General features: G+C 32.6%; 1 protein-coding gene across 4 annotated transcripts; it reads right to left on the bottom strand.

Annotated features, from left to right (window-relative positions):
- Positions 1-4110: 4110 nt before the first annotated feature.
- On the bottom strand, positions 4111-12113 carry LOC109171961 (protein KAKU4). 4 transcript variants are annotated; one of them, XR_002052673.1, is made up of 11 exons: positions 11639-12112; positions 10964-11019; positions 8914-9008; positions 8246-8346; positions 8020-8156; positions 6796-6972; positions 5435-5669; positions 5274-5347; positions 5014-5104; positions 4590-4696; positions 4111-4526 (listed from the first exon to the last, which is right to left on the bottom strand). XR_002052673.1 is itself a non-coding variant. In XM_019321078.1 (11 exons), the coding sequence occupies exons 1-11, from the start codon at positions 11913-11915 to the stop codon at positions 4397-4399; spliced, it is 1437 nt and encodes a 478-aa protein (XP_019176623.1). In that variant the 5' UTR covers positions 11916-12113; the 3' UTR covers positions 4111-4396. The 4 variants fall into 4 exon arrangements, 2 of the variants coding, with proteins under 2 accessions (XP_019176623.1, XP_019176622.1); XR_002052674.1 differs by having other exon boundaries at positions 5283-5347; positions 11639-12111; XM_019321078.1 differs by having other exon boundaries at positions 4590-4653; positions 11639-12113.
- Between the last annotated feature and the right edge of the window lie 473 nt (positions 12114-12586).

Here is a 12586-nt window from a genome sequence, read left to right as displayed (position 1 = left end):
ATAAAAGTAAAATCTTCAATTAAAATGACTTTCACCCTTCTGATACGAGATTGCCCTTCAAGTTCTAACGAAAACAACTCATGTTGATGCTCGCATATGCCACGACTATCAACAAAAGTCAGGGTCAAACACTAACTCACGTTGAGTTATTACTGAAAAAATCAGTCTTTAATCACGGTTAATTGTATGTGACTTTTTCCCGAGTCACCCATCCTGATGGTTTGGTGATTTTAACTCTAGACGAGGATGGATAAAATTGTGTTACTACTACCAATGTTGTCTACAAAGAGATTTTCAATAATGTATAATTCAAGTCATTGATATTATGGTTTTTTATATATAAAGATGACAAAATTGCTATATATCTACATAGAAAATATATCTTCCGTATAAATAATTTCTATAACTGAATTGCTAGACAACGAGCTAATTAGCCCAATTAATACAAATTCTAAACACTGATATATAAAATCTCTAAAGTTGCAGCACCGAATGCGTATATCTACACGTTAGCTATTAATTGGGCAATTATTTACTCAAATTCAAGCATTGATAACATCAGAAAACATAATCGGTGCAACTCAATTCTTCAATTATATTATATAATATTCGATGTTATAATTTATACAATTGTATATCGATCTAAATATTTATAAAATATTATAACAAATTCATTCCGTGCAACGCACGGGCGCAAATACTAGTAGTTAAAAATATCTTAAACTCAAGGAGAAGCAAATAGCATTTTATTACTGGTAGCATCGATGACCAATAGAATGGTGTTATTAACATAAATTTGAATGAAAAAAATAATGGTTTAATACCTTCACTTTTGATTCTATGTGACTCGGTGTACTTTTAGTCATGTAATAAGTAATCTATGTTATATTACAAATCGAGTGATAATATATGTATATATACGCAGTTGACAGTGTTCGGTGGTCTACTCCAAATAGTAAGGTGGTGATCAGTGGTGTAGCCTAGTTATTTGTCACCATTCAAAGAGATATGAGCTAAAAATTAAAACGAATCTAAAAAAAAATGTCATTATATTGGAATAACAAAAATCTCAGAAGAGATTTTCCTCAAAAACGATTTTTTGTTTTTTAGAATAAGAACTTTTTATTAACTTTTTTTTTTTTTTTCATAAAATAGTCCATCCTTGAAAAAAAAAAAGTTATAGAAGTACTCACTTTCAATCGTAATAAAGGATTAATTGCAACATTGTCATTGTTTTCATCTTTAGTATATGTCCTCTTTTTTTTTCTTTTTTTTTTTTTAAAATAAAGGCATTATAGACATCTAATTCTAAATTAATTAAATGCATATGTATTATTTTTTGTTGTAGCTACTAATTTAATTAATTTAATAAGAGTAATAAAGTGGCGTACATACTTTTCATAAACAATAATGAAATCATTGATTTTTTTTTTTGTAATTTACACTCGTTGAGACAAATTGTTTTGAGAGTTTGTCAATGACAATTGTTACAATTCCTATCAATAGAGGATGATAATAAATAATTTAAAATATATAGCTACAATATATATTGTTATAATGATATAGTAAAAATTAACTTACAAATTTCTTTAGAAGTTTTCATGAATTTATAAAATTTTGATGTGTAAACTTGTTCAATTGGAGCCAGTGGGATGTAAACATTGTCAATTTGTTAGAAAATGGTCCTACCATTTTAAAGTCTATGTGTACTTGTATTTATGATCAACAACTTTATAGTTAGGCTGTGCAGGCCTGACAATGATGTAAGAACAGTTTTGTCCCGATAAAAAAAATAATAGTATAATATTTGTAAAGTAATGTACAATTGTACCATTATAAAAATACATACAAAAAATATTAATACCATAACGACCTAAATCATACCAATAATGCAAAAGTATAATTGAAATATTAAGTTTTGTTCTAATCTAAATAATCAAAAGAAAATTAATTAAACGAAAAAAAAAAAAAAACTTAACCTAATTTTTTTTTAAATGCATAAAAGTCAAATGATTTTTGAAGTTCTTGATTTATAATCTTTGATGCTTAACTTTGAATGTTATGTATTTAGACGGAGTAATTATTTGAACAAAGTTTATGTTAAATTTTTATTATATATTTTTTAAAATATATTTTAACATATTCGTAGTATATATGTTTAACAATCATGACAACTCTAATTGAGATGGAGTTCGAACCTAAGACCTTTCTTATAGAAATTAATGAGTAAGTTAAAAATAATAAATAGTTAAAGGAATATTCCGTTACTAAAGTTTATACTAACGGAATTTAAGTTATTTAAGGGAAGAAAATAATATATTAGAGGGTAAATATGGAAAATCATTAAAAAAAAATACTAAAATCAAAATAATATGAACCTTTCATTTTAAGAAACAATACTACCCACATTTTTTTTCTTCCAGTTAAGGGCTAACATTATTGGCTCTTATTAGAATTGTAGATTGTAGATGTAGATATAAATAATTCACACCATACTATTGATAAAAATAATAATGTTGATGTGGGTGAAAAATTATATAATAAGAAGAATTTTATGATATATTATAACATGTTTTGTAAGAAAATTATAAATGATACAAATCGAAATCATTGAAAGTTTGTAAAGATGTATTCAATTTAGAATTTCAATGACTTTTGTATATATTTTAAAATAAAAAAGTTGATAAAAGTGTATGAATGTTTTTTATATAGACGTAGAGTTTTACAAAGTTTTAACAGTTTTGAACTTTTGAACGACTCTATGAAAGTTAATAAAATTTTATTTAAATCTATCATTTTAAAAATCTACAAAAATCATGATTGAATACACCCTCCTAAATGTTATTTTTAGTAAAAAAAAATAATGGATTTGAGGTACACTAAAAATATGTATAATGATTGCACAAAGTACATGTATAATCCCACAAAACATAGACACCATAATCCAATTCACTATAAAATTATTATTATAAGATTTGTAATAGTTGCAAATTTTTTATTATTATTTTTTTTTTTTTGTTGCTCTTGTTGTTGTTTGTTTAAGTTTGACAATTTTACTGACTATCTTGAACACTATGAATTCGCCTCAAACTCATAAAGAGATAAATATAATCAATCTAATTTCGATATTCAATACCAAATTATACACTTTTGCACACAAGAAGTTCAACCCAAATCTAAATCCCCAACGTTCATGACATGACAAGCTTCCACATTGCCGCTAAGAATAAATTTTAAGTGAAATTTTTAGACCCGTTTACTAACTGGAAAATTTCTCTAGCTTTCTAAAAAACTAGAGAACTGAAGATCATAAATCAGAAAATATATTTACTAACACAATTTTCCATTTTGAAAACGGAAAACATTTTCCAATTTTCTAGAAATTGAAGAACTTTTAAAAACTGTTTTCTAAATGAAAAAACTGAATCTCTATCATCTATTTGACATATCACTATTATTTACACACACACACACACACACACACACACACACACACACACACACACACACACACACACACACATATATATATATATATATATATATATATATATATATATATATATATATATATATATATATATATATATATATTGGAACAAAAGGAGGGAGTATATTTATTCATTACTATGATTACATTCATTATCACCATTATTTACTTACATATTTATTTATTACTATGATTATATTCATTATTACCGTTATTTACTTACATATTTATTCATTATATACCGATATGAATTTGTTTTAGATATAAAATGTAAAAATCTTACATATATTAGATTTAAAATTTAAAATTATATTCATTTAATTTAAAACGAACATATCCAAAAATATTTTAAGTATAAAGTCAAAAAATTACTTAAAATTAAACTTGTGTTAATTTTACAATGTTAGTATTAAAAATTTTGAAAAATGAATGTTAATAAACAAATTTTCTAAATAATAAAAAAAAAAAAACAAAAAATAGTAAGAAAACTGAAAAATTATAAAACAGAAAATAAAGAACATTTCCTGAAGCTAATCTGTAATTTTTTATTTTTTTTTTCCATTTGTGGGGAAAGGAGTACAAAAGAAATTAAAAAAAAAAAAAAAAAATCCGTGACCAAGTCACTGCAACCAAATAATGGAATTATATATTGTAATATCCAATAATAACAAGTTGGATGAGCACAAAAGTTGTAGCAGCCCTAATTATCAACTAATTCACCAACTTCAACAGAACAAAGTTGAAACAAAAAGGTTATAAATATAAATTATGGAAAAACACATTAAGAACAAAGATTATCTTACACTAATGTATGCAACATATTCTAAGTCTAATCTCACTAATAAAATGGGGTTGTGCTCTCGCAATGGAATTTTACTAAGGCATGGGACAACTATTTGGATGAACTCAATCTAATTCAATAGAGGCCTCAGTCAGAAACTCACACTTAACCTGCTGCATGTGAACGCCATCGCTCGACCTTTCATGACCTGAATATGCGTCGATTTCCATAGGCCGATGTTCTCCACCTCCATCTCTGCATAAGGTTGCGTTAGAAAGAATAAAAATAACTGAAGATACTATAGTAAAGTTTTTTTACCTAGCTTCCTCCAAGGATGGTACGCCATTCGCCATGTGTGCCGCCATTTCTGACCCGCTGATATCTTTAGAACCAGAACCAGTTGTATTATTCGATTGAAGTAAAATCTTATGTTTATGAGAATAAAATGACAACAAAATATGTTCAAGCAAGGTGTAATCATCTAAAAAAAATTGGTGGATTACAAGAATCTTCCATCCTATGTGTAGTGCAATCTGAACGTCAGGGTTAAAATGGTCCTTCTGACTAACTCTCATATGATTTTTGAACTCCTACATTCACTAAAGACGATAAACAGTCCATCACATTTTTGGGAAAATTAACCCAAATGCTTCATGTGCTGATTCAAGAATGTAAAGCACCACTTTTTGGCCTCTATAATTTGGTCAACAAAAATAGTAGGAAGTTTAAATTAAAAAATTACCATCAAGATTTCCCAAGGCAAGAACGGGACCATTGGGCTGATGAGGCTCAGTAGCAGGACATTCACCAACAACTTCAATTCGGTCATTATCCTTTGACAATAGAATGAAAAATCAAAATAACTCGTGTTACATCTTACAGAAATATAATTGGTCCAAATCCTAATAAACTGTTTTAAATGCCTATCATAACCAGCTCAATATTTGCTCGTATCTGAAAGAAATAAGAAAAGAATTTGAAATCTTTTTGTTAACAAATTACCTGTGCTTCCTGTGGAATTAATGCAGGTGAATTCAATGTCACTGTTACAGACTTTCCAGCATCTTGTCTGATCTCTAAAGCCAAAGACGGAAGATGAGCTTGTTTAAAATTATGCTCAGACAAACATGATAACGAACACAGCCTAACAGCTGAAGACTAACCAGATTGGCCAATACCAGTGCCCAGTGCAGGTCTTGAGCTTATGGATAAATCAGCCAAAGAACCAGAATAACGTGAATCAATTACAGCATTCTGCTTCATTTTCCGTTCTGTCAATAATGGCAGATCAATTTTTTTGGATGGGTGGGAGCGTAGAATGTCATCTGTTGCTTTTGAACGCACTCTCCGTATTTCCTCAAATATATTCCATGATCCAGATGAAAGAGAACTTCTTTTCTGAGATTCAGTTGCATAGCATGAGAAGAAATTAAGCCAAAGAATAGGATCCGAATGCAAAAATTAAGTGGTCAGTCAGTTGGCAGAGTACCCAGTCAGAACTATTTTCTTAGGTATCTATTGGGGGTTGATAAGTGATAACAGCTAATATAAAGAATTTATACTAGAACACTCCTCTATAAATAATCCTTTCTAGATGTTATACTCATTTTTCTATCCAGTCTTCTGATTGTTGCTTCCTTCTATGCCTTACAACCTTTAACACACAAACACACATTCATGCACCCAAGCAGTTGATTGGTCTCACAGTGATGCTATTACATATTACTTCTGTTGTGCAGAGTTTCACACTGGAAATGGTAAAACAAAGTATTTCACTAGAAAATTCATGTTTTGGCTACAACCTCTGTCCCTTTTTATTGGCCATCTTTCCTATTTGAGGTGAATGGAAATTTTCATTTACCATCAAATTTCAAAGGACATTTAGCACCAAAATTTTTAAAATACCCTTGAATATTAAGCATGCTTTCATAACATGTTTAGATCTTTTCAATCTCAGATCAAACCAGCTTATCTGGCCCTCATATGGAAGTGTGGTGTTGAAGCTAAGCTTTTCAATTGTTGAAAATGTTCAATTAAGGTAGTTTTTCATATCCTGAGTTATTTATTCATTCTCTATATTCAAGTTTACCCCTATTCTTCCCATTCACGTTCTAGAATATGAACAGTTACTGATGTTAAATGCCTCCTATCAAGATTGCTTTTTCATGCCGTATACATTTAACTATTGGCTTCTTGTACACCCTGATCTTTATCCTAATTTCTTTTCAATTTCAAATCAAAACCAACTTACTGTTTGGCCCTCAATATGAAAGTGTGGTGTTGACTCTAAGCTCTACCAATCACATTTTTTACAATTGTTAGAAACTGTTAATAATTATGGTAGTTTTTTCATACATTTTCAATAACTAGCCAAAATCCTCAAATGTTGTATGCAAATAGTATGGAATGGATACTTCCCTAATCAATGTTTGAAACATAGAGCCTCCAAATTCAAATGATTTTTTAAAATGTGAAAATCACATGATAATTAACCGATAAAACTTAAAAGCATCTATTTGCATACCCTTGATGAGGGCACAGATTCATCACCAGCATGAAAAGGAGTTCCTTCCTCAAAAAGCTTTGACTTCTTTGATGATGGCGTTCTTATGTCAAGATGTTCTGTAGGAGATGCCCATGGAGGACGAGCTTTCATATATGATTTTGCCAAATATACAGGAGAGCCATCTACCTTTTCCACCTGAATTGAAAGTGTAAAACACATATGAAAGGGACCTTGCAAATACAATCATCATAATAAAACTGTTACATTCTACAGATTGCATTAACTTAAGTGCTTCCAGAAGTATAGTATACTGGAAATTTCCGAGTGCTAAGCTGCAGAAGAGAGAAGCAAATTTACGCTAAGGATTGAAGAGAATTAATTTAGCTATTTTTGGGAATGCAAACATAAGGTATAGACTTTGGTAATGTGATCCAGTATTAAAAGAAAGGCCTCCTTCAATTTGATATTTAACATTATACAATGCCAATTGAACTGGCAGAATAACCATTTCTGAAAGTGCTGTAAACCAAAAATGTACTCATTTTTGTATGGCTTTGAGGTTTGGTGCTAAGTCCATTTTGCATGAGTCCAGTGCTTGGACTTCACCCCAATTGCTTATAGATAAGCACATTTCATAGAATTAAATTAGGAATTCTAAGATTGAGGGATGAGAGTGCACGGCCACTCACACCATGGTTATTCTACTCTCTGTCTAATTAATTTCATAGCTTATCATTTTGTGACATCACTGCCTCTTATCTTTAATAAAATTTTTAAATATATTTCTTTAAAATAAGGGGATATAGATATTCTTGAAGAAATACTTCTATTAGGTTTATTAACATCAATGTTTTGTTTTTAAAAATTAAATTTGTCAGTACCTTAACTTAAGCCAGGACATGGCCATATTGTAAAGGTTAAAAAAAAAAAAAAAAAAAAAAAAAACAAGATTACATTTTTGCTAAAAGATTACAAATGACTTGGAATATAATTATCCTATAAAATTTAAAGAGGGAGAAACATTGATAATGTTAAGGATTATTATGATTGCAATTAAAATCATGAGAGACAAGATTTTACTTCAGAGGCATAAAAGCACATAATTTGAGAACTAAGAGCCATAATTTCAGTACGCAGATATTGCAGCCAGTCATAACATAAAAGAGTAGCAGTTACAAACCACTTCATATAAAAGAGAGGGGAGAGAGAAAAAAAAAAAAAAAAAAGAAGGTAAATGCTTACATTTTCAGTTAGGAAGGAGCTTGAACCACAATTCCCCTCAGCAAAGCATGCCATTGAGCGCAAATCATCTTTCTTGTCTTCTAACCATTCCCTTGCTTCCATAACATATCGACTGCAAGGATCCGAGGTACCTGTGACTACAGTATAGCATATTTGATAAGCATTACAGATGGCATTCACAGAATGAAGTGAGACAAATACAGTAGCAGAAAAGTGGCATCATTACCAGTGGTTCCAACAGCTATTGCATCCCCAAGGCCATAATCAAGAGTAGGCGGATCCACAACCCTTGAGTTTATTAAACTGATTAACCTATCACACTCTATCCTGGTAAATATGATAACAGGAAGAAGTACATCAGGAAGAGATATGGAAGTTCATTCCATCAATTTGAAATGGTGGTGGAAAATTACCACAATACTAATTCAAGAAGAATATTTCAACAGCAGAGTTCAATAAGCACACATTTGAATAAATTAAAGATTCAAAACTAGGGTAAAACAAATCAAAAACACAACCAATAATGAGGAAGAATATAAATGTGGCTCTCTCTTGTGTTTGTATAGATTTTTGTTTACTCTTGTGCTCCATGCTGTATAGCTTATCTGTAATTTCATCAAGACCTCCTTGGTGCCATTTATTGAGATCTTTACTAAACAAATAAATAAATAAATAATAACAATGCTATCAGTACTACTAATAAAGAACTCCCATTACTTCCAAAAAACAAACATAATATAAGATAACAATATAACATGCATTTTTACTAAACCAATCAGCCATGCTAGACAGAACTTGATACAAGCGATTTTTGACAAGTATTCTTGAACAGGCCATATCAGCCATAAAACATAAAAAAGACAAGTTTTGCAATAATAAAGCTCGGCATATTACCTAGAAAAAGTTTCCCGCATAATTAGCTGCTCAATTAAATGTTTGCTCTTACTCATTCCTTCATCCTGTTCATCATTTCTACCAGCATATTTTACCTGAAGTCCAAACATTCTTTAAAAATGAAATATAATAATAACAATAACAACAACAACAACAACAACAACAACAACAACAATAATAATAATAATAATAATAATAATAATTTGTCAGAAACATGCAAAATAAAAAATAGAAAGAAAAAAATTGTTACAAAGAAAACCACAAACATCAGTTTTTCAAGATACACTGCTTTGAGTGATAGTGGTGCAGATAAGCAGCAGTAGTCTGGCACAATTTCTGTTTCTTTTTTTCTTTGTTTATTTTATGGGAATATAGTCTAACACAGCGCTTTTAGTGGCTTGTTGACTTCTAAAATACTGAAACAGACATGGGGAAATAAGTAATTACACAGCTAATTAAGTAGTTTTGCTGGCTCTTAGAATGCTTGACCAGCCTTTTAACCTTTTTTTCCCTATATGTCTAAATTAGGGGACTTGTGTTGGGTGGTGACTTTCCAGTGTTGTCTTCAAATCATGAGGGTTCTTGTAAGGTGGGCATAGGTTGGCTTGTTCTTGAGCAATACCCCAATCACCCCACAAAGCTCGCTCCCTATTGGTCACCACAGTAAGTGCCATTGTGCCAACCCCCTCTCTATCTAAACTTTCCATGTGAAGTAAGACAGTGCTGCATTAAGGCCAACAACAGTGAACCCAAAGTAGTGTTTTCAAGTCTTGAAGAAAGCACATAATGCTTGAAGTTGGGTCAAATTTTGTCTCTTCTACTAAATTGGGCAGGAATTTAGCTATGGTAGCCGAAGCATTCTTCTCAAACTTAACCTCCTCCTTCCACCAATTCTCTCAAACTATCCAATGAGCCCATCATCAGCTTCCCCTTTTCCAGCACAATCCTGTAAATGAATCCTTGTGCAGGGGGTTGGGGGTGGGGGGACTTGTTCTTGAGCTATCCCCTGATCATCCCACAAAGCTCCCTCCATGTCAATCACCACAGTGCCACTAACCCCCCCCCTCTCAAACAGAAACTTCCTCTGCGGAGGACAACAGTGTCACATTAAGGCCTGAAGTTGAGTCAAAATTTGTCTCTTCTCCTTCCACCATTCTCTCAAACTATCCAATGAGTCCATCACCGGCTTCTCCTTTCCAGGCAAGATCTTGTAAATGAACTCTTGCGCTTTGCAAACCTCCATTATAAAGGATATTGGAGAACAAGTTATGAAATTACTTTATTAGTCCTAAATAATCAGTGATAATGAATTACTAACAGATTATTTAACGGAAGGACTATTTTAGCCTCTTTGCTAAAAACTCAAGAACTAAAGTGGTAATGCCTATAATTTGAAAACTGAGTTACTTCCTCATAACTTAGGGACAAAAATGGCCATTTTCCCTTTACTTTTTCATGAGAAATGCTTCAATAGATCAGTACAAGCCATAAAATTTTCAGATCAATATGCTAAATCTGCAAAAATTATAGTAATATATTATATAGCATAGATTAGGTAAATTTATTGGTTTGGGATCCTTCTAATATGGAAGTATACGAGAGTAATAAGAGTGCACTATAAATGCATAGCCTCATGCCCTCATGAGACATTATTCTCACGCTTTTCACCAATTATAAGGTCTCTTAATCTTATTCTTTAGATAATATCATAATTGCGTCTCAATTATGGCTTGGGTTAGTCATCTGGTCAGGTCAAAATCAACCCAACCAAAACTTTGGGCATCCAGAAATTTGGTTCAAGTTTTCACTACATCAGCCAGTTCAAAAGACACTAAGCACTAAGATAGGTAGAAGAGAAGTGTATTTTGCAATATTTATTATAGGCAAACAATCTACTTGGGACCAAGGCAGGAGCTTTTGGGACTAACATATTGTTTATGAGAAAATAAGGCATTTTGAACCAACACCTATGAATTGTTAATAAATAATTTGGTAGAGTCTAAACCAAGAATTCTTCCCAACTAGGATACATTAAGTTGCCTGAATTTACCTCTTTTAATGATTCGGAGTGTTTATCATGATCATTGTCATCTTTGATATCATCTTCTGCAAGCAAGTTCAAGTGTCAATTAGTTATCACCCAGAAAGCAGAATAGATTGCATTGTCCACTAGATGTATGTACATGTAATAAGTGCAACTCAATTATGCAAATACTAAAAAAGGTGGGGAAATAACACTGATGTAAGAGAGCATCACATTAAAATCACATCACATCTACACCCAACAAGTAGCACCTTTATGCAAAAAGAGACTATTTTTAAATCTCTCAACTTCGGGCCTGCTTGAAAAAAGAGGTTTTTGCCTCTTGTCTAGCCTACAATGTCTTTTTTGTTGATAGATAAGCTCCAACATAAGCTATGCCAAAAATACTTACAATGAAACAAGCTATTTAAGCAAAGTGATACAAAAAGAACCCAAATTCATGACATATTTTTAATATACTGGAGGAGCCAATATAAACATAAACGTAATGCCCCTTCTCATTCTGAAGAAATTCAACTTGCGCTCAAAATATTATAAGGCCGCTATAATATATAGACGCATAGTGACTGCATTTGGTCTACTATATTTCCAAGCTTTAAAAAATTCAATTCAAGTATCCTCGTAATATATAATGATGAGTTAATTTGATGAGCCAACCAAAATTTAGAGAGGGATATGTACCGTATAGGCAATCGCCGTCTGGAGGTCCAGAAGACGACGAGGATGAAGAACAAGAAGAAGAGTCGGAGTTGAAGACGGAGGACAGCAGCTTGGCGGCCCCGGAGACAATAGTACGGGTGGCGGGAAAAACGAGTCCGGTGAGCCAATTGGGGCTTTCGGGAGGGGGAGGAGGAGGCAGCGGCGGCGGGGGGCGGTCGTAGGGGGTTGTGATTTTCCTACGCCTTTTATTGACTATTTTCCCGCCGGATCGAGCTCCGGCGTAAAAATTCGTCGCCATATGACCGTCCAGTAGAGAAAGAGAGGGTTTTCAGGCTTCAGGGCGCTCCATTGGGGACGGCGCGTCGGATATACAGTACGTATGCGGACGCGTGGCTTAACTAGAAATCCGACGGCTAGACTTCAAAAACGCAGAATGTTTTTGCGTGACGAGTCATGAGCGACTGCGCGCCGTTATCACGGGGCGTCAACGGTACATTATTTGGCATTGGACAATCCCCAATAGTTTTAAGTCGAGTGTTCCACTGATCATTTTAAAGTTTTGTTTTACTCCATAGAATTTTTCACGCCAGCTTCAATTATCTTGAGGAAAATTGCAAGAGGGAATCAGCTATTAGACGGTTCGATTAGTTTTTCACTCCTATATTCATGTCAGATCTGATTTATACGTCAGTATCGCTTCGAACTTCCACCAGAGTTTCCTCTGGTTTCGCCCGGCTCAGGCATAGTTTACTATCTTTTGGGTCCCGACAAGTATGCTCACACTCGAATCCTTCTCAAAAGATCAAGGTCAATCAGCGATGCGTCGATGCACCCCTTCAAAGGGATCCCACCAATCTTTACTCACTCGTTGACTCACACACATGTCAGACTCCTTGATCCGTGTTTCAAGACTGGTTGAATGGAGAACCCATAGGCTAGTAACAGGAGCACGCTAGGGGTGCATGCTGC

The sequence above is a fragment of the Ipomoea nil genome, unplaced genomic scaffold (genome assembly GCF_001879475.1).
Source record: "Ipomoea nil cultivar Tokyo-kokei standard unplaced genomic scaffold, Asagao_1.1 scaffold0382, whole genome shotgun sequence".
Classification (NCBI taxonomy): Eukaryota; Viridiplantae; Streptophyta; class Magnoliopsida; order Solanales; family Convolvulaceae; genus Ipomoea; species Ipomoea nil.
The sequence above is the reverse complement of the archived record's forward strand: the minus strand, read 5'-3'. Positions and strand labels throughout refer to the sequence as shown.

Excerpts from the sequence above, each read along its gene's own strand:
- LOC109171961 (XM_019321077.1), bottom strand. The coding sequence starts at position 11,915 with ATGGCGACGAATTTTTACGCCGGAGCTCGATCCGGCGGGAAAATAGTC. Across the intron at positions 8,157-8,245 it reads AATAGCTGTTGGAACCACTG|TCACAGGTACCTCGGATCCT; the intron begins GTAATGATGCCA and ends GCTATACTGTAG. Across the intron at positions 5,348-5,434 it reads CACTGGTATTGGCCAATCTG|AGATCAGACAAGATGCTGGA; the intron begins GTTAGTCTTCAG and ends CTTTGGCTTTAG.